At 38.6% G+C, this 22,494-nt stretch overlaps 1 protein-coding gene across 6 annotated transcripts in view; it reads left to right on the top strand.

The window, feature by feature from the left end:
- CNOT2 (CCR4-NOT transcription complex subunit 2) overlaps window positions 1-22,494 on the top strand; it is a 56,763-nt gene that overhangs the window by 32,066 nt on the left and 2,203 nt on the right. For all 6 annotated transcript variants that reach the window (XM_079994278.1, XM_079994273.1, XM_079994277.1 and 3 more), the window contains 13 exons: window positions 2,029-2,151; window positions 4,519-4,585; window positions 8,832-8,979; window positions 9,453-9,635; window positions 12,395-12,474; window positions 13,914-14,039; window positions 15,017-15,141; window positions 16,248-16,368; window positions 16,495-16,651; window positions 18,594-18,655; window positions 18,749-18,798; window positions 19,339-19,439; window positions 20,075-20,219. In XM_079994278.1, coding sequence (XP_079850404.1) covers window positions 2,041-2,151; window positions 4,519-4,585; window positions 8,832-8,979; window positions 9,453-9,635; window positions 12,395-12,474; window positions 13,914-14,039; window positions 15,017-15,141; window positions 16,248-16,368; window positions 16,495-16,651; window positions 18,594-18,655; window positions 18,749-18,798; window positions 19,339-19,439; window positions 20,075-20,219 — 1,476 coding nt within the window. In that variant the 5' untranslated portion in view covers window positions 2,029-2,040. The remainder of the gene's footprint in view (window positions 1-2,028; window positions 2,152-4,518; window positions 4,586-8,831; window positions 8,980-9,452; window positions 9,636-12,394; window positions 12,475-13,913; window positions 14,040-15,016; window positions 15,142-16,247; window positions 16,369-16,494; window positions 16,652-18,593; window positions 18,656-18,748; window positions 18,799-19,338; window positions 19,440-20,074; window positions 20,220-22,494) is intronic.

The raw sequence follows: 22,494 nt of genomic DNA, 5'->3' as shown, positions 1-22,494 counted from the left end.
CACTTTGCTCAGCTAGAGTAAAAGAGGAGATAATCCCCTTAGCCTGTTAAATACTGCATTCCATTTTGTAGGTGATTTGTGAGCCAATTGTGAAGTGAGAGCGCTACCTAAGTGTATTGGGAAAACCTGGAATTTACTTTTGTGTGAAATAAAAATTAGAGGAGTGAAGGGGGGACTGTGGATTCCATCCTACTCACCCCAAAAAAGGCTTTCTTGTTTGTTTTCAGGGAAAAATGGATTATGGAATATTTTCTTTTAGAATGATGGGGGGGGGGAATGTTTAAGCCAAGGTGTTCATATATTTACACCCCTGAAATGATTTCTAAAAGCTATGTAACACAAAGGCTTTCTGTAAGACTATGTACAGTGTCAGATCATTGCAGCTCCTGTGACTGAGGACAAACAAGCCCTGAGTTGTAAACAGAGACTACTACTATCAACCTTAAGAGCAAGATGCATTTGTGCCTCTGGGGCACTGCCATTGTCACAGGAGGAGGAAGGTTTTAGTGCCTCCTTTGCTTGTGGGCTTCCTCTTGTTGGCATAGTTTGTGCATCTGTTTCTGTCCTTCACTAGGCCTCAAAGGACTGGAGCATAGTCCAGGGCAACAAAAAAGAGCTGAAAGTGTACTTAAATTACCTGTGCGGTATATTTATTGAATCTTTCTTGCTTAGTCCCCCCTTTTTCTCAACTGTTTTTATGGAAATAAGTGTTTTATGTCTGCTTGACACTGTGAAGTACTGTAGGATACATAATAATTTTCTTTGTTTTACTAATGTTGTTTTTTTTCTTCTGTTTTTATCGGTTTTTGCCTGCTCCTCATAAACTAGCAGAACCAAAGAGGTTCCTTATAGCTCAGGTTCCTTACAGTTCAGCAGTTTGTAGCTCAGTTTGTAACAAAAAAATAAAAAGTAACTTCAGTTTCGAATTATTGTCTGACTAAACTGTTCTTTTAATATACCAAACATATATACCAAGATATAAATAATACAGTCTGTGTTCCTAACGTACGGAAATTGCTTTTAATCTGTAATGGGGGAGAGAGAGAGAGAGAGAGACAGAGAGAGAGAGAGAGCGCAATAACTTTCACTGAACATTAGTGGCTTGATATAAAAGAAGCTGGCCTAAGGAGGACATCATCATATATGACTTTGTTTTATCACTGTCTGGGCCCTTCATTGCTACAGTACTCCAAAAACATACCTGTTGGTAAAGAATTAAGAATGTTACAACTAAGCAGAGATTTGTATTGTATGCATTTCTTAGCTTCCACTGCCCATTAACAAAGTACGTATAATAGTTGCCTACTTCATGGTGTTATTGTGAGGACATACAAGTAGTAAATTAATTTGTGCATTTTTAGGAACACAAGGCAATTGATTATTTAATAGTAGTGTGTACAAATGAGTGGTGTAGACTGCAGTCCTATATCCACTTGGGAGTAACTCCCATTGAACTTCTGAGTAGGCATGTATAGATCAAACTGTTAACCATCAATAGCTAGGGAACTGGTTTGCTGTTCTGCACTGTAGAATTTTGGTTTGAGAGAAGCTATACATTGTGCTGGGTTTAAGACATTTTGTTTTGTGGAGCTGGAGGTGTGCTACATAAGAATGAGTATGATTAGGTTCAGATGTGTAACACTAAACTATGGCTTCTATGCTTCTGCCCCCTTCTTTGTCACGGCCACAAGAAGATCGGAAACTTTCATTTCTGTTTTCAGCTAACGTGATCATTTTAGCCAAAACCAGAAATGTGGTTAACTTCAACTGTGGTTTAGGGAAACAAATCCTGGTTTAAGTTTGGTTGATTCCCCAAATGAGAGATTCAAATATAATGAGTAACTTTGGTTTTCAACAAACAAATAGAAGCAAATGCTTCCTCTTGCCTGTGGTAGAGGTGTATTACAGTAAACCATAGTTTAGCAAATTGTTAGAACTGCAGTATGTATGTGTGTTTTTAAGCATCATTAAATTCAGGAATTGCTTTACTTTTGTTCCAGAGATTAATGCCATATTCTTATAATGTAGGTGACAAACAGCATGTTTGGTGCTTCAAGAAAGAAGTTTGTAGAGGGAGTCGACAGTGACTACCACGATGAAAACATGTACTACGGCCAGCCTTCGATGTTCCCACATCGATCAGAAAAAGATGTAAGTTTTTATTAACACTAACTTATTTTTTCCATTTTTTAAACTGGTTAAAAATACATGATTTTGTAATCAGGGATACCAGAGTTAATTGGCTTGAATTACCATACATGCTGCACAGAATGTGCATAAGTGTTCACACTTGCGATAGATTGGAAAGCTCAAGGCCTCAAGTGTAGATCTAACCATTAACTGGAAAAATTGGCATTTGTGGCTAGCATTTAACATATTTAGTGCTATAATCAGATTTCCAGGCACCACCGTATTTATTTGTGTAAGCATTTTTGCTCCAACTTTCCAATATGTATGTATTACTCAAGGGAGCTTTTGCAGATTAAAATTCACAATAAAATAGTAACATGAAAGAAAACACAACAAAAGCAGGCACAGTAGGCAAAATCTCTTGAATAAACAACTGAAAAATATTTGATATCATGTTTAGGTGTACACATGGTACTTGAGTGTTTGCAAGCTCCACGTTTGTGCCACACAGATCTGTGGCAATGCATGCCCTTCAGCTAACTAGGAACTATAAAATGGGTAGGTTGTTCTTGTGCCAGACCTGAGTGCCTTGTGAAGCTATCACACAGGACATGAAGGAAATAATCTTCTACAATTATTCAGAATATGAAGTTTATTGCTCTGCTGCCTGTAAATGTGGAGGCCCCATTTTGCCTCCAGTCATTCCTGAAAGCTTTTATAATGCACCTACTCATAGTCCAGTGGCTCTTTTGCACTAAATGCAAACTAGGGATCACTCCAAACATTCCAGTATTCAGTTTTTCAGAGAGATAGAAATGCTATTTATGCTCATGGAGCTTTTCATTGGCATATGACTGTGTGGTTGATCATCCTTGATAATAAGTCCATCCAATCCCCCCTCTGGTTCTTTGTCCTAGTCCCCATGCCAGAAATACTTACATTCTTGAGGCATTTCTTATACATCAGTGGCCTGAGAAAGGAAAAATAAAATCACTTTTCCAATTTCCAAAAAGCTTTTCTGCTTAGTTACTTCGTGGTGACCTGCCTACTGGTGACAAAGTTCTCAGTGGGCTAGTTTTCAGTGAGGTGGCAAGCCTATTGTTGGGCAGTACCACTTCAGACTACAGGTGGAAGAAAGTTCATATGACTGAATACCCCTCTGTTTTGAAAAAATAAATAAATCTGGAAAGCTAAACTAGAACACCCTGTCATACAGTTATCTTTATAGAGAGATGCTTTATGTACAGGAGAAATTGATGATGTAAACTTCCACCTGCAGTCTGAGCGAAACAGCTCAGACTGAGAACTAGGTCAATGATACTTAGTGAGTCAGATAATCTCTGTTAGGTTTATTGTGCTGATAACAAGTCAGAATGCAGAAAATGTGCACATTACTGCACATATGTCATAGAACCATTTTTTCTGTGAGTTTTGAATAATAATTTTGGATGTTAGAAATTTATGGTGAATTGAGAGTATTAATAAATCATGGATAGCCTTGCATTCTGAGTGTCACATTGAGAAATTTCCTCCCTTTCATGTCAAATTGTTTTGTTAAATGTGATTATTTTGAATTAGAGCCTGAATAGTTTATTAGTATTTTCTTTTCTTTTGGTACTATTGCTCATCTATTTGCATCTGTGTTTTTGGAGCTTTCCAACCTCCCCCTTCCTCCTGCAACTCCCTGTGATGCCTTGGGAGCTTCTCAGTCTTTCTCAACCTCAATCTTTTAGAGCATATTTTGTAGGAGGGGGCACTTGGGAGCTTCTGTGCAGAAGCACGAGTGCTGCCTTCGTAACTTCAGATACTTCCTGTATGTTCCATTATCTGTTCTGTTAGTGGTGTTCACTAGCTTAGAGAACCTTCCTAATCTCAGTTTACTAAAACTGAGTCCTTGTACGCAGCTCCGTATAGCAAAATGTAACTAACAATAGCCCTATTCAGGCAAAAGCTTGTGGTATAAAGTGGGGAGGGCACATGCACACAGGGCTCCACTCCCAGTGACTGCTGGTTCTGCTTCCGAACTTCTGGTGTTAAATGCAAGATCCAAAGAAGGGCGATTCTAAGCTGAACATGCTTAGAAGCATCTTCTTAGCCAAGAACCCTGTTTTATTACTTCTACACATCTTCATATGAGCACGCTTAGAACCCCACTTCAGACCTACGCACCCAGCACACAAAGAAAGTTCGAAGGGTGCCAGAGTTCACTGGGAAGTTGGGAGCAGGGCCTTCTCTCCCCAAACACATGAATTGCAGTTAAAACTTGCCTGCAGTAGATTATTTGAAATTGATTTCACAACTGCCTTCATTAATTTTCTTAAAGAGTTTAATATTGTAGAAATACTTTTATTATTCTATCCTTGACCGATTCTTTATTTACCATTTTAGATGCTGGCATCACCTTCAACATCAGGTCAGCTGTCTCAGTTTGGGGCAAGTTTATACGGGCATCAAAGTAAGTATTCTATTCTAAGTTATATGTGAATGTACAGGCTTGTATAAGTTGTTTTGCAAACATGCTGGCTTAATGTTGCTTTTTCTTTGCCTTCCACCGTGATTTCAGTGTATCTTTCGATTCTTATTTTTTTAACCAACTCCTGAAAGGTCAATGGAGTGCAACATACATTTCTATTGGCCTACCTTCTATTCCCTCCCCCCCCCCCCAAATTTTTTTATGAAGTTTTTCACAGTTATAACAAATATAACAGGGGGGGGGGGGCGAAAGAAAACACACAAGAGAAAACACATTACTAAAAAAGAAAAACATTTTCTTTGACACATATCACTTGAAAAACCCAAATTATCTTACCTTGTTAATTGACTTCCTTGAATCCCTCCCTTCTGAATTTCATTGTATCTGTGTATAACAGCTCTCCAATATCATTCTACAACTAAAATTATTTCCAACTATGAACTATCTTCTTCTCTTTTCTTAATATTCTAAATTCAACTTACTTACAATTGAATCTAATTTTAATCCTCGGCCTGTTTGGTACTTTCAAGTGACTTCTAGTTATTTATATTACAATATTTAGTTAAATAGTCCTTAAATTTCAGTCTTCTTGATATTCCTCTTCTTTCTGGTCGCGGATTCTTCCAGTCAGGTCGGCTAGCTCCAAAAAATCCAACATCTTCATCTGCCATTCTTCCACCGTTGGAATCTCTTGGGATTTCCAATTTTTAGCTAACAGCAGTCTGTCTAATAGGGAGGTTTTCCTAGGTTACAAGAGGCTGAATATCCTCTATGAGGCAGTGGATTTTTTCTCTCATAGGCCTAGTTCACACACTACAGTAAACCATAGTTATAATAAACTATGGTTTAATGTGAACAAGCATGGTCCTGGTGCATGCTGCTGAAATTGCATCTTTTCTGCTCTTGTTGCTGCTGTCTTGCCTGGAAATAGGGCATGTAGCTTGTATTATCTGAATCTGGCCTCGTGGTTTATTTCTCTGTGAACAAACCATGATCAGAAACCAGCTTGGCTTACCACTTGTGGTTTGTTGGGAGGAAACAGAATCATGTGGTTTGTTTCAGCAACATACAGGACCATACTACATACAACTTGCTTCCCGGCAGTGTGGCAAGAGTGAGAGAAGAAGGAAGTGCTTGCAATTTCAGCATTGTACAACAAGCACATTGCTCAGTCACATTAAACAATAGTCTGTTTTAACTATGGTTTGATGTGAAGTGCAAATCAGGTTATATAGCTATTAAATACAGCTGATTTTTCATGAATTTTGGGGTGGGCAACCTCTCCTTGACTCTAAAATGAAAAACAGCTGGACTGAATTTATTAGTTTAGCGGATATCTGGAAATAATTCAGTAGGTCAGGATTATTTCCAAGTCTGGATAAACTGCCAACAGGAATTAAAAGTGAAAGTAGACAAAAGCAACTCCTTTGCCTTACAAGACTGTCTAGGAATTTATCTTCATTTCAGCAGGCAAATGTAGAAATCTCTTAACTGCCCACAAGAAATTCTCCCCGTGGTGCAACAATGTGCTAATACTTCCCCGCTTCATAGTAGCCAGTTATGATATAATAAAGACAGAATTGCTCTCATGATTACTAACATCTAATTCCTCACAACTAAGGTGTTTTAGGATTCCACATTTTTTTAAAAAAAATAAATAAATACCAATCATGTTGATAGCCTGATGTGTTATTTCTTTTCATACCCATATTCATGAGCAGGAAGGCATGGTGGTATTTGTGGCACAAATTTTCCCTGTGAAGAGCAAGCAGGAGTAGCAAACAGTAGGAAGCCTGGCTAGACAATTCAGGTGGTAATGTTGGTTTTGGCACATGAAGCCACAGCTCCCAGTGCAGAACAAAGGCTAATCACCGCCCTAGCCCAAACTGTTTGAGGTCTGAGGAGTCAGACTCACATGGATGAATGGGTCTCTGCTGTCAGGGATATTGGCAATGCTCATTCAGGGAAATGGCTAGGTGCAAACCTTTTAAGATCTTTGCTAGAGCTCCCCGTGGCAAAACAAAAGACACATATGCACTGCCTTTTAATTGACTTTAATATGGTACCAATTAATCGGCATTTTCAACATTAATATAAATAGTGCAGAATTTTGAAAGTAATGACTTAAACGTTATTTCTTGGGCATAATGAATGCTCCAGGGTGTGGTTTTCACTTTGATTTTCCACTTATTTTTTCACTAATAATATAGAAGGTATTGCAATGTAAATATAGTCTACTCTTTAAGAAGCCTATTTCTTTGTTGACTGAAAATGGAAAGTGAAAAGTTGTACCAAGGGCATGCCTTCTCCTTTTCCAAGTGCTTTTTAATATTATGCAGATCTATCTCTGAAACCGTGATTTACAGCAATAGTCCAAAATGAAATCAAACCCAGCAGCAGACCCTAAAAAGAGCCACAGCATGTTGAGATAAACAATACTTATCATATTCAAAATTCCAAGTTATGCAGACACGTAGGAATCAGTTAAATATATTTTATGACGATGAAGATTAAAACAACCTATAAGCCACTCCAAAATAAATACATACCAACTGATGCATGTAAAAGAACTGTTGATTGCTCTTAGGCAAACCAATATTAACAGCTTCTTTCACAACACATAGAGTGTTGTAAAACTGATGACAGTACATATTTTTTCCATTCTGATCTTCCATTCTTTTTAAATTTGAGTAGTCCCAGTTTGCATACTGCACATGAAGAAATGTTTCTATATTTTCAAACAAATGTGTCACATTCAATGGATCAATGGCAAATCAGTAGGTTTGCCACTTGAATATTTAATACATTACCTTTAACAAGGGCAAATGAGTTTAAAGTTGGGGGCTTGTATATCAACAAAGTCGGGTAAAACCACAGCCCATATTTACCCCTGCTTAACATATAGATATATAGTCTTTTTTGTTATACCTTTAGGGGGCTTGGTTTTTGGAATATAGAAACTTCTCTGCAGAAGTTTGTGGTACTTCAGATGGTCTAGACGCCAAATAAAACTTCATAACATACTCATTGTGCCCATATTCACAGATGTGTTGCAAAAGAGGAGAATGAACCTTGACTGCAGTTTGTAGTTAGCAAGGAGAGACCTTATACATAACCTTGGGTTCGAATGACACAATAAGCCAAACCTTGATTTAACTTGGCATAAGGGTTTTTTAAAAGGATGGAAGAGAGAATGAAAACAACAGGGAGGAGCAAAGACGCTTTGAGCTCCTCTCCAGAAGCCTGCACAGTTCTGTGGTTCTATAACTATAATGTGAAAACCAGGCCATTTTCTAGTGAACTGGTGAAGGATTTCAATCATAGGCACTCAGTGACTATGTTTTGATGCCTAGTTTCCTTTGGCATTCATTCTTCTTGCATAGCTGTGAAGTGGCCAGGTCTCTTTTTGATTAACTGCCACTTGTCACCTGAACCCAGCAAATTCTGGTTAATCTTGCTTTGTTTCAAACAGACTGGGGGTAACTTCAAACCGTAGTTTATGAAGCTGAGTCCCCGCTCCCAATAAACCATAGTTAAGATTAACTGCTTTTTAGGATTCAGATGAAATGCTAATCTGCTTAATCTAAATGGGAAGCAACAGCTTCTGATTTCATGGTGCTGCAGTGGGAGAGGAAACATACAAGTCTGGGGAGAGACTACGTTTGTTCCTGTCATAATTAACAACAAAGCCAATGGAGCTTACAATCAATGTAAGTGACATTGCAGTCCACCAATAAATACTGGAAATGAAGACTTCTGGTATACACTTTTTAAAAATCCGGATGTTTTAAAGCAAATGGAACAGTTTCTGTTAGTGAAATTTGTTTGGAGCCAATATTTGCTTAGGAGGCTTATGGTGCCCTTCAAATTAAAAATAAGTTCTAAAAACATAGCTGCTGCTTGAAAATCTCACTTAAAAAAATGTTTTGTCAATCAAACACATTAACATTTCAGGGAAAACTTTATATTAATATATATGTAAGTAATTTATCTCCAGAAGGAAGTTCCCTTTACCCAATTTAAAAAAACAACAAAGGTTTGGAAACTGCACCCACTGAATTTAGAACTGATTTCATAAAAAGATAGCCTATTGTGTGCATTTTTGTTTTTTTAAAAAACTACCTAGCACATTTGGCTGTCAAATCAGAATGAATACCCATTTTTGCGAAAACCATACTTGTCTTCCTTAATTCTCTACATTGCCACTCCTCTGACTTTTTTCCAATAGGTGCACTAGGCCTTCCAATGAGGGGAATGAGCAACAATACCCCTCAGTTAAATCGCAGCTTATCGCAAGGCACTCAGTTACCGAGCCACGTAACGCCAACAACAGGGGTACCAACAATGTCACTTCACACGCCTCCATCTCCAAGCAGGTATTTATTGACAGCACTTATTTCTGCAGGGGTTCCTAAAATATGTAGCATATGTTTTTACTTTAAATTATTTTGCAGTGCACATACATTAAAAAGAACAATGTTTTAATTTTCTAGATTACGGCTTGTGTTTTGAGGGTACTGGAGGAAAGCTTGTAATGCAATATTGATCCCAGCCTTTGGAAAATAATATTCACATTCTGCTGTGCAGCTTGTTAAAATAAGACACTATATATATGAAATGTCCTAAACTTGCTCACCCCTTTAAAAAAATCTGAAACTAACCGAGCTAGGGAAAAACTTTGGGAGCCACTGCCAGTCAAGGTAGACAATACAGGCAGCTCTTTATATGTGTATGTTTCTAATAGCCAGTTTGTTTAGAAGCAATTCTGAAAAGAATGGTTTGCTTTGACTGCTTCAGAATAATGATATTCTGCTGAACATCATTGTATCTGTTGGATCTTCTTTTCCAGGGGTATATTGCCTATGAATCCTAGGAATATGATGAACCACTCCCAGGTCGGTCAGGGCATCGGAATTCCCAGCAGGACAAACAGCATGAGTAGTTCGGGATTAGGCAGCCCTAATCGAAGCTCACCCAGCATAATCTGTATGCCAAAGCAACAACCCTCTCGACAACCTTTTACTGTGAACAGGTAAGGCAGATTCAGTATTAGGAACCAATTTGCTGCTATGAGCTAAGCAAATGATCTGAATTTTCAAAGCTGGGTTATGAGTTAAATTAGGTCAATTTTTGTGGGAAAGTGAATGGGTATTATTATTAATAATAATAATAATAATAATAATAATAATTTATACCCCGCCCATCTGGCTAGGTTTCTTTTGAAATGCTTTCACCAGTTTTTGCAGCCGTACAAACTAAAATCAAAACTTTTTTTATCAAATGTATCGAAACATAATTATTTAGGATTGTATTGAATGCTACACCAGTGGCGTTCCATTGGCACAGCAGGACTTTCCCCCACCCCACCCAAAATCTGCTCCAGTGTGTTGCCAACTCCCCACCCCCCAGCTGAGGTTGAGGGTGCATGAGGGACAAGAGAGGATGAGGAAGAGCCATTGTGAGCATGGGTGTCTTACTGTTCAAGTGGAACAGCAGCCAAAGCTGACTTGCGATGCATTAGGATTAGTTAGCTCGTATTGCCAAGCTTTGTGTTAAATGTGTCAACTCTCCCAGCTCAAGGAGCGATATGAATACATGAACTTCATGTATGTAATGGAGCTTCTCTTCTTCTGACATAAACCTATGTCCCACAAGCTGCCCTTCCTTCCATCCAGAACAGCGCCACTGAAACAGATCAAGCCCCTACACCAATATAACTGGCTTCTCTGGAGAAAATAGTGCAGGCATAGGCAAACTCGTCCCTCCAGATGTTTTGGGACTACAACTCCCATCATCCCTAGCTAACAGGACCAGTGGTCAAGGATGATGGGAGCTGTAGTCCCAAAACATCTGGAGGGCCGAGTTTGCCTGTGCATGAGATAGTGCTTATCATCTACTCTTCCTGATCCAAGCTTTTTTAAAAGGACTAGAAAAAGAAAGCAAACTTGAAACGGAACACCTTCTAGTCATCCATGTTAACCAGCTGAGATTCAGTCTTGGATGCTTGTAGACCACAAATAACATTTAGTACCATGTATTTATAATTCCAGACAGAATAACTCGAAAGTGGTAATAGGAAGTAAAATAATGTTATATATTTAGTATTTAAGTTGCAGTATAGGTAATGTAGATCTTCATATAAGGAAATAATTACAATTGCTAATAAGCAAGTTCCCATATCTAAGGGAGGTCATATCAGTTCTTTATCAAATTTAGCCAAGGTTTCTTTTAAAACCTCTTAAATTATTAACTGGCTTCAGTTCTCAACAATTTTTGTACAGTGAAGACTTCTGTCTTTGTGCAGTTGTTTCATAGAGAAATCTTTTCACTCGCTGGGCCTGTTGGTCAATGTAATATCCATTTTCTGAAGATTTTTAACCTGGAAGAGGTGCAATATTGGTATTACTGTGCTTTAATAATACGAGTGTTAGACATAAATTTTACCACGGCATAAACTAGTAGGGCAATAGCTAACAAAGAACTGTATATGCTCTTGCATATACAATTCATTTACAATTAAACAATTCCATTACAATTAAACAATGCATTTTTAAAAATGGAAGGCAGGTGTGTCATTTAGAATGCGACTGATAATTCATTAGCAGTTCCATTCTTTTCACTTGAAGAATCTTGAATCTGACCGTCAGATGCCTATTTCCAAATAACATACTAAAACAAGCTTATTGTTGCATTAATAAATTACGGAGAACACATTAATAGCCTTCATCTTACACTCATGGCTGTTCTTTCTCTGCACTCACCCCCAAAGTCAGGTGGACCGACTGCTTGAAGTATAAATGAAGAAGTGGCTAAATAGAAAAAAAAACCAAACAGCTGGTGAAAGGGAGAAACAGGAAGAGAGACTGAGTATTAAAATAGTTTTATACTTTTATGAGTATGTTTCAAATCTGAAACAACTAAGAGCCCTTTTTTTCTTTCTCTTTTTATCATATACTGATTGTTTTCAGTATTATACATGATCTCTACTTCCTGGGGAGGTTTTGAATTTCCTCTGTTGTTTTGAGAGCTTGCTCGGATGCTTACTTCTGCAGTTCCTCAGAGCTGCACTTTGCACCTTGTCCTAACATTTTCCATGAAAAGATTTGTTTGAGACAGAGCAACCTTGGAATGCACACCCTGCTTAAACAAATGTAGGATATGCATAAAGATGCTTCATTGAACCCGCTAAAATGCTCATTTTCTGACCTCTTTTGGTGCAAGTTTCCACTTTTTATTAAGTTAAATATTCATGGAGAAGTGGAAACAGTCTCATTCTAACATTTTGACCAGCATTGAATACAATGGTGTGCCATTATATTCTATCGGCGGGTTTAGGTTTTTTGTTCCTCTTCACATGGATTGCCTTTATCAGCATTCCATGGGATCCTAGCTGTACTGAGGATTGCTTCTTTTAAGAGCTCAAAGGGCTGTCAACTTAAAATCCCTGATCCTTTAAAAAAAACCCTGTAAGGATCTATTTAGGTTTCCAGCAGGAGCCAGTTAGCTCTTTACCTATTTTAGCCAATGTAGTCATCCAGATCTGAAAAACGACCAAAGCATTTTTGAGATTGAAGCAGTATAATAAAGATTTTTGTTTTAAATTTTGAGCTTTCTTTTTAAACTTAACATTAAATCTGTTCAAATTAATGTTTGTTTTGCAGAGCTGTGTGTGTTGGGGAGTCATATGAGAACAGTTAGTTAGGTGTTAGTTATGTATCATTTACTCTCATCCCCCACAGATGATTTTAAATCTGTTCCACTACTCTACTTTTATTTGTTTGTTTTTTATAGTATGTCTGGATTTGGAATGAACAGGAATCAGGCGTTTGGAATGAATAATTCTTTATCAAGTAACATTTTTAATGGAACAGGTAAGCCCACTTAAAATTGCACACTTGAGAGACTTTGCTGGAAGCACATTTTGTATACAATTTTAGGGTCCCCCCCCCAAATTACAACATTTGTGTAGACATTCATGATGTTTTTCAATAAATGTTCTTAAATTGTAAATGACTTACGTTCCGAGTCATATAAATTAGAAGGCAAACTAAATTATTTTATTTACAAAGACACTTAAATAATGTGTGTTAAATGTCTTGCATGTAATCATAGCCCAGCACCACCAAATTTCTATTCTGGGTTTGCAACCTTCTTCCAGCTGAGCCCTGGGGATCTCAGGGGAAGCAGATACCACAATGCTGGAATGACGGCCTTCTCCCCATTCCCAGCCACTGGACTTTCTCACTGCAGTGGGAATGTCATAAATTGTGGTGGTAGTATTTGACACACCACTATCCATTGGTTTTCCTGGGACTCAGCTGCTTATGCTGCTGGCTAGACATCAGGCATAATTCCCCTCTTTAAACCCTCTATCATGTAGGATGTTTTGAACTACTGTTGGATCATTAACTGGGTAATTTAACACTAGACAACTACTAGTTAAATTAAAATTATATAGTGATGCCAGAGCTGCATCATCTGTAGTCCCAGTGGTAAACCACTGTTATATTGAACCTGTTCCAGTATGTTGTTGGTAATGTTGTTTTTTTCATCTTATTTTGCCAGCTAGCTATAGCCACAACATGGTTTTAGGACTGTTAATTTTGCTTTTAATTGTTTTCTGTGTCCATTCAAGAATTAGCATTTTATTTTTACTAGCTTGCGTTAAGCTCCTGGTCATATTTACAGTGTGAGACCCTCCTCTAACTTGATCTCTCCATTTTGGGATATTTCTTTCCTTTTGTTGTAGGGGCAAGAAAGTGATATAAATATCACCCTTGAGAGTGCTTGAGAGTTAGTAATTATCGTATTTTTTGCCCTATAGGATGCACTTTTCCCCCTCCAAAAATGAAGGGGAAATGTGTGTGCGTCCTATGGGGTGAATGCAGGCTTTCGCTGAAGCCTGGAGAGCGAGGGGGGTTGGTGCACACCGACCCCTCTCGCTCTCCAGGCTTCAGGAAGCTATCCACTAGCCGTGGGAGATGCAGCTCTCCCATGGCTAGCGGAGAGCTTGCCGGCACCCAGAAGCTTGGGGCGCGCTGAGCTCAGCACGCCCCAAGCTTCGGGCTTCGCGCAGCTCTCCCACAGCTTGTGGATAGCAGCCTGTTCTGGGGGCTGGGGTCGGGGGAAGTTCGGGCTTCCCCCGTCTCAGCCCCGCACCTGGGGGGAAAATAATTCCCCCCCCTTTATTTCCCCCCCAAAAAACTAGGTGCGTCCTATGGGGCGAAAAATACGGTATTCACTCTGCAGTGTCTTTTTTATGGGAGACAATTTTTGAGAAGAATTTTAAGTTGCCTGCATTTACTTTTAGATGGCAGTGAAAATGTGACGGGACTGGACCTTTCAGATTTTCCGGCACTAGCAGACAGAAACAGAAGGGAAGGAAGTGGGAATCCAACTCCACTAATAAACCCTCTAGCTGGAAGAGCACCCTATGGTGAGTGTGTGTCACTTAAAACTGGTACTTTGGCAGCCTAGTTTGTTTTTATCACAAGGCACAATGGATATTTGAAAACAGGTTTGTTGAACTTGATACTTGACACTGTTCTATAGTTAATGTCATTTCTTGGGCAAAAGGAAATTGCAAGATTCCAATAGAAACATAATTAAAACATATTTAGGCTGCAATCCTATACCAACTCACCAAGAAGCCCAAAAGAGGCAGAGTTCCTAAAATCAAGAGAGAACTTTGATTTCGTAATCTGAGAATAATTAAGGGAAGCAAGAGAATTGCCAGATCATTTGTGCTATAAATTTTCCTCCCCATTCTACTTCCAATTGCTACTTCATATTTTTTTTATCTATATGTGAGTCAAACAGTTATTTCTGATGCACTTTCCATTGTTGTAGCAAAGAATTCATCTCTTTAGCCCAGTTTCACATTCCCATCTTGAATAGCTTGGCCTATTTTTGTGTGTGTGAAATAAGGGTTGAAGGATTGTGTCTAGAGGGTATCTGCAGATCTACCAGTCTAAGTGCTTGCAGTTTTTCTCCTGCATTTAGTCACCATAAACCATTGCAAGGACGTGTTGGGTTACCAATTATCTTAGTATGTTAGATGAGGAAGAGTGCCCAAGCAATTTAGAACTGCTTTCTTTAATAATACTGTGTTAAATGCTCTTTGTTTTATTTTTTAAAGCACCCTGTTGCCCCCCTCCCATACCTTGACATTGTTAATTGTAAGAATGTTAACTTAAAAATGACAAGCAAATCTTTTATGAAGAATTGGTTCAATAGACCTACATTTATAATAGTTTCTGCAAACTGCTGCATTGAAAGAACATATTTTTCCCTGTTTTTTAATTTCTTCTTTCATTATCTGTTGAGGTAGAAAATTTTGCTGATGGAAGTGAGAAAAATCAATAGCAGCACAGAAATATAATATCTAATTTGGTACACTTATCTTCAACACAGTTGGAATGGTAACAAAACCAGCAAGTGAGCAAACCCAGGACTTCTCAATACACAATGAAGATTTCCCAGCTTTACCAGGCTCTAACTACAAAGATCCAACATCGAGTAATGATGACAGTAAATCCGTAAGTGTCTCCTGGTTTTAAAGAAACAATTATTTTGAACCCATTGATCTAGGAAGAATTATCCTCATCCAGAACAGGTTGAACATCAACCTCTTTGGCAGAACTTTGTATTGTTAGTGTTGAGCATCAGTTTATGGACCCTCAGAGTCTACTAATGTACTGTGGTACTCATTTTGCATTCCACTACTTCCCTAAATTTTATGTAAAGGAGAAATAGAGTTGGGTGGTGTGAGCACATTGATGATGCCCTATTCAAATTTCCCAGTTCATGGCATTGAACAGCTTTATACAGATCAGCAGTGGGGAGCCTGCAAGCCAGATTAGGACCAGCACAGCTCTTAATTTGGCCTGCAAAGCCAGCCATTTCCCCCAACCATTTCCACCTGCCCTACACCTTAAATCTTTTATTATGCTGGGCAGGCAAAGATTCAGCCTTCAAGTACACTCCTGACTGTTCCATGGCAAGCAAAGCTTGCAGTCGGTTCTAATCAGCGGTAACTAGAAAACCTTTTCCATGATAGGTTGCACCGTGGCATTCCCAGTCATGCGACTTCGCAGCCTGCCATGAGTTCAAAGAATCGGGAGCGCACTTAGAACACCAGGTGATTGACATGTTGGCATCCTCACCCAGCCAGCAAAATGGCCAGCAGGGATTGAGGAGCTCCTGCTCGTGTTCTCCGCCCCGATATAGATGCTATAAAACATGGTGAACGAAAAAGAGACCTGCAAATACTTCATAGCAAAAAATGACATATGGTGAAATCAGCTGGACAAATACTTAAAAAAGGAAAAGAATTTGCAGCTTTAATTTAAGGCCCTATTCCAAAGGGTTGGAATGTGGACGCCTTGAATATGCACACAGCCAATCTTCTGAGCCCATGGTTTTAAGGCTGTTGTCCTCCCTTACAGTGCTGCATTCAAAGCTCGTGGGAGGTTCAGGATCAACCTCTAACACAAGGAAACAGTTGTCATTAGGAAGAAAAAATGGTACACAAGCACATATCTCTGTACACCTCTAATGGGATTCTGTGGCTTACAGTTTATGTATACTTGTCCTTCTATGTCTTTTCTCATGCTAAATTTCTTGCTACATTTTCTCTGAATAGAATCTGAATACATCAGGCAAGACATCTTCTAGTGCAGATGGACCTAAATTTCCTGGAGATAAAAGTTCAACAACGCAAAACAATAACCAGCAGAAAAAAGGGATCCAGGTGTTACCTGATGGTATGCTCAATCTCTTTCTCTTTCTCTCCTCCTGCCCCTGTTTTCCATTAAATTTTCTCACAAAAGCTTTTAAATGTTTTTTGGTTCTGGACATTTTGGGATTAATTTTGTGGTCTGTTTGTCTAGGTCGGGTTACCAACATTCCTCAAGGGATGGTAACAGACCAGTTTGGAATGATTGGTTTGTTAACATTCATCAGGGCAGCAGAGACAGACCCCGGCATGGTACATCTCGCATTAGGAAGTGACTTGACAACTCTAGGTCTCAATCTCAACTCTCCTGAGTAAGTTGTTCTCTGTTTCCGTACCATTTGTTGTTCAAACTAATGACTTCAGTTAGCCACCTTGAAAAATCAAAACTTAAAAAAAATATATTTTGCTAACTGTAAAGGTAATATTGGAAAGCAAAATAATAAATAAATAAATAATACAATTTGTTTCAAGATGTTGAGTTCAGCTCTGCAAGCTTCCAATAAATCAAGATCCTCTTTTCATTTCCTTCTGTTTTCAAGAGTGTGAATTGGAAAAATCCTTCATATCAAATCAATTAAAACAAAACAAGATATTGACTTGCATTCGTGAATAGTGTATGTTCTTGTGCACATTTTTTTGTTTAAAATACTTACATAACACTTTTTTGAGAATATCAAATCAGTATCCAAAAGGAAAAAGCATACAATTAATAATAATAATGATAATCATAATCATAATAATTTATTTATGCCATAAAATTTATCTACTATTTGATAAAAAAACTTGATAATAATAATAAAACAATAAGGCACAATAATATAATTTCTAATATCTGCAGTAACCAACCAACTGCATCAACCAATATTAATAAGAAAATATAATAGGTCATATTAGGTGTACAGCCAGAATCATTACCATTTATAATACACACACACCCTAGAAAGACTTTGTTTTCTTGAGTTATTTGTTGTCTGAGCGGCAGACAATGTGCCAGACTACTTGCATTACCATAGTTTGCTGCCCTTATTGCTAGGTGAGGAATAGCCATTGATTTTATTTATCAGGCTTTCCATAGAAAAGTGTGCAACTAAGGATGTACACGTGATATTAGTAGAGTAGGCTCATGAGAATGGCTGAAAGTGTTTATTAAACGTATGTTTTATTTTTTTGGAGGGTGGCTGCCCCAGGGAGCATGATAGACACCTCCCCTGCCCCTGGCACTACATTTTTAGGAACATTTTTCCCCTTTGCAGAGACTTGAGGAGCTCTCTTAACTGACAATCAGCTGGTGGTCAGTTACATGGAGTCTCTGCAAAGTCCCTGCACCAATCAGCTGAAGGCGCTGAAAGCACGTTTTCAAAGGAGATTGCTGTTAGCCAGCTAATCAGTGGCTACAGCACCCTCTTCTGAAAACGTTGTCACTGATGGGTGGGGAATACATCACGGCATCATGTGATTGACTGGGGTAGGGGTGGGAGAACAGAAAGATCTGGTCCCCCGACACAATCTCGTCCCGTGCCCCTCTTTATTGGGCCTATGCCGCTACTTTGATCAGGACTCTGGTTTTGTGTTGTGTGTTGGGCTTTTGCAAAAATAAAAATGTTTGGTAATAGCATGTGAGGGCTCTGCTGCTTCCAGTTCCTTTGCTGCGTGTGAGTGTATGCGAAGAACAAGTTCCCTAGTGTACTATTTCTCCACATACCCCATGTTCAGAGCAGAAAGGTAATTGAGTAAGCTTGAAGGTAGTTAAATTGTAATGGTTTTAAGGCTGTATGTGGTGAATTTTAGAACCTATTGACAGTTTCAGCTGGAAAATTTCCTTCATCTACATTCCCTCCATTCCACCAGAAAACAGGGTACGCTGTGACCTCAAAAGAAAGATCATAGCTCTGCTGGTATCTGAATGGTTGTTTCCCATGCTGTGGAGTATGAGAAACCTGAGGAATGGTGTAGTTCCTTCAGCAAGAGAAGAGAAGCAGTGGTATGCTCCTTCTCAGGCCTGAGATGAAGTATTGGTATGGGAAGTACCCAAGAAGATCAAGCAGCCCACATTGTTTTGCCATTTCATACATTACCGTTGCACAGTGGAGCCAAGCCATACCAAATCAGGGTTTCAATGGCTCCTGTGTTGTCTAGATAATGTATGAATTTTAGCCTGTGTGTGTGCATAAAGTCGTTTTGTGAAAAAGTAACACAAATGTTGGGAGAAAGATGGATCTTGATATCAATTCAGTCACTTTTTTTTCTGTGCAGAAATCTTTATCCCAAATTTGCATCACCTTGGGCTTCTTCACCTTGTCGACCTCAAGATATAGGTAGGGTGGATGTACGTGTGTGTGGTTAAAATTCCTAAGTGAGAGCCAGTGTCATGGGATCAGAATTAAATCGCTTTTCATTCCTTTATCTAGACTTCCATGTTCCATCTGAATATTTAACGAACATTCACATTAGGGATAAGGTGAGCAATACCGTCTTGTCCCTTTATATAAACAAAAGTTTGCCTGTTGAAATGTATAATGCAAGTTTCTTTGAGTTGCCTATAATTTCAGCAAAAAACTTGATTTCTAGACAGATTAAATTCTTTACTTCTCCCAGGATAATACAGTTCAGGAAAACTATTTTAACAGATACTTGTTACGTAAACAAACTAGTAGTAAGGACTATGAATATATGAAGGACAAGAAAATTATAAGACCAGATATTTTCTACAGCATTACCTCTGCAACTGCTAAATAGGTAAATTGAAATAGACGCTAGAGGGGGAAATGGATTGTTTTATTATACATGCTAGAAAAAGTGTTGGCAACATGCTTGGAGATAGGTTCACAATCTAGTTACACTCTTCCTGCTTCGTTGAAGCCAGCTGGAATTCTACCAGAGTAATTTGTCTCATAATAGCACCCTTAACTATAGGTCAATAAAAGTTTGATTGGATTTAGTGCCTTTATGCAAACTCCTTTCTTTAAAAAGTGTTCATCTTTTTTTTTTTCCTTTACAGTTGGCTGCAATAAAGCTTGGCCGCTATGGGGAAGATCTACTGTTTTATCTCTATTACATGAATGGAGGAGATGTATTACAGCTATTAGCAGCAGTAGAGCTGTATGTTCAGATTTCAGTGAATTTTGTATTAGGATACAAAGGAGACAATTATTCTGGTTATTTAAAAAAATTTAAATTGCTGTTTCAAATGCAAGTTATTTTATATGCCACATGTTAGAGAATTCCATGCTAGCAAGAATGACACTTGAAAGGAAACAGTTTTCTGCTTATATATTTCCCGCACTTGTGCTTGCTTGGTGGAGAACCTAATCTTTAATCTCTGCCAGATGATAGACACCCATCACTCATTAGAAGGAGAATACTGGGAGTTCTTAGTGTGTGTGTGGGGGGGGATGTGTGTGTGCACCACTTTATTCTCTAGATTGAAGCCATTAATTAAAACCGTAATCTAAGCTCTCATAAATTGTCTAGCAATTTAGTTATATTGTATTTCCTACTTTATGCTGGGCAAAAATATTTCATTAATACTTCCTAATATTACCATTGCATATAGGACAATAAGTTCAGTTTTTTGCTTGAGGTACTAACTTTGATAGCGGCTAGATTATTGTAGCATGTTAAGGATGTTGAGCAGCCATGTTGGCGTAGATATATTTTGAGTTTTAAAGAAGATTAAATCAGTGGAAATTAGCCAAGCTAACAGAATCTCTTCCTTCCTGATTGGATAATAATAGATTCAACCGAGATTGGAGATACCACAAAGAAGAAAGAGTATGGATTACCAGGGCACCAGGCATGGAGCCAACAATGAAAACCAATACATATGAGAGGGGAACATACTACTTCTTTGACTGTCTTAACTGGAGAAAAGTAGCTAAGGTATTTTTCTTCTTCAGAGAAACATTTAAAAGTTGCACATAAAATGTTTACTTTGTGCACATTCTCACTAATATTTGTAAAAAAAGGGAGGGGTATTCAAGGCTGTGCACATTTAGAGTGGGCTGTTCTACACCAGAAATTCTTATTATGTGGAAGGAGACTCTGTTGGGACAGAGGCAGTAGCATACCAACGTTCGTTACCTTGGTTCCCTCTCAGTTCGCTAACTGTTGCCCATCTGCAGTATGCCTCAGATAATGGCCATATTATTATTTTTTACACAAATGCCTATCAGAAGATGAACCCAGAAGTATATCAAGATCCCCTAGTTAAGTCGGAACTGTGTTCCTTCTTTTCAACTTGCTTCAGCCTTTGATTGTCCCCTCGTTGCGTAAGTGATTGAAACGTATTAAGACTATTGTCATGGGGATAATTACGTAAGGATGACATCCATCAAGCAGCTTCGTAGAAAGCCTGTGGGGTTTTGATTTCACATTCTAGAAATGGCTCTTAAAACAATAGTTCGTTCACCTTAGGAGGAGGTCTGATTTGTACCTTTCTGTGAATCTTGGTTGAATTGTAAATGGAGTGGTAAAATGCAGTTTATTTTGTCACAAATCTACCCTATTTTTTGCTCTATAAGACTCACTTTTTCCCTCCTGAAAAGTAAGGGGAAATGTGTGTGCGTCTTATGGAGTGAATGCAGGCTGCGCAGCTATCCCAGAAGCCAGAACAGCAAGAGGGATTGCTGCTTTCACTGTGCAGCAATCCCTCTTGCTGTTCTGGCTTCTGAGATTCAGAATATTTTTTTTCTTGTTTTCCTCCTCCAAAAACTAGGTGCGTCTTATGGTCTGGTGCATCTTATAGAGCGAAAAATATGGTATATATCGGCAGTGGGGAACCACTACTTAGGCTCAAACAGGGTATCTTCTGCAGCATCCAGAATCTGTTGCTAAGAGGTAACCAGGGACACTCTGGGCACTACAAAAATTTTTTTTTCTTTCCAGTAGCACCTTAAAGACCAACTAAGTTAGTTCTTGGTATGAGCTTTCGTGTGCATGCACACTTCTTCAGATACCTGAAGAAGTGGTATCTGAAGAAGTGTGCATGCACACGAAAGCTCATACCAAGAACTAACTTAGTTGGTCTTTAAGGTGCTACTGGAAAGAAAAAAATTTTTTTGTTTTGACTATGGCAGACCAACACGGCTACCTATCTGTACTCTGGGCACTGTGACTCATATCCTACTTCCCTTTTTCTCTATACCCGGCTTGAAGTCAAGCTTGGGGTGCAAAGGAGCATTTTTCTTTCTCAACTGCAGCTATTCAAATTGGGCTGCAAAGGGAGAAAAATTCTTAGGAGGTGCATCTTAAAATCAAGCCATACCTGTGAAAGGAGGAAGTAAATCACATGTGGATTACATTACATGTAGTATTTGTTGACTGAGTACAGGGTCAGTAATAGATATTTTGTATAAATGAGGACATTTCTCTCCAGACAGCTCACAATCTAAAGACAGGAGAAGAAACAACTTAAATCTTGGAATAATTGCTTACACACCAGATGGGAGAGAGAGGCATGTCCTAGCCAACATAGCAGGAAGCTTGAATGGCTAGGAGTTGGTCTTGCTCCCTGTGGACACGAGGAGGAGTTTGAGTGTGACTTTGTATCTTTGAAAAATGTTGTTTTTGTAATTTTGAACTGAACTGAATGTTATCTATCCTGACTGTGTGCTGCGATACAAATTGTAGGTAAATAAACCATTGTTTAAAAGAAATGGATGAGAAAATACTGTTATAGCTATTTCAGATCACCAGGAAACATTAGACTTGTTAGCCTTCATCACAGAAAGACGAATGGTGTGTTTGGATGCCGTCTTGCCTTAAAAATCTTAAGCTTAATGGGTACTCCTAAACATGCTGGCAAGCGCAAACCATTACCATTAGTACACATAACATGCAGATCTGTCCCAGATATTGAGATGGACAGGAAAGGTCTTTCATTCAGAGAACTCTGGTCCAAAGAACTGCCAGAGCTTAAAAATCTACACTGAGTACACACTTCAGTATGTGTGTTTTACCTATAAAGCTCTGAACGTGTTGAGGCATAAGTAAAGGCCTTCCTGCTCTCATATTCCCCCCTTGTAAGATCTTCTGCAGAAGTCTTGCTCTTTGTACCCATCCTTTCATAGGTAAGTTAAGCGGCCATGAAGAACAGAGCCTTTTATTTGGCAAACCTCTGAGTATGAATAGTACACCCTTGCTTTATTCCTCATGG

The sequence above is a fragment of the Podarcis cretensis genome, assembly GCF_951804945.1.
Source record: "Podarcis cretensis genome assembly, chromosome: 10".
NCBI lineage: Eukaryota > Metazoa > Chordata > Lepidosauria > Squamata > Lacertidae > Podarcis > Podarcis cretensis.
This window is presented reverse-complemented; position numbering and strand designations above follow the sequence as displayed.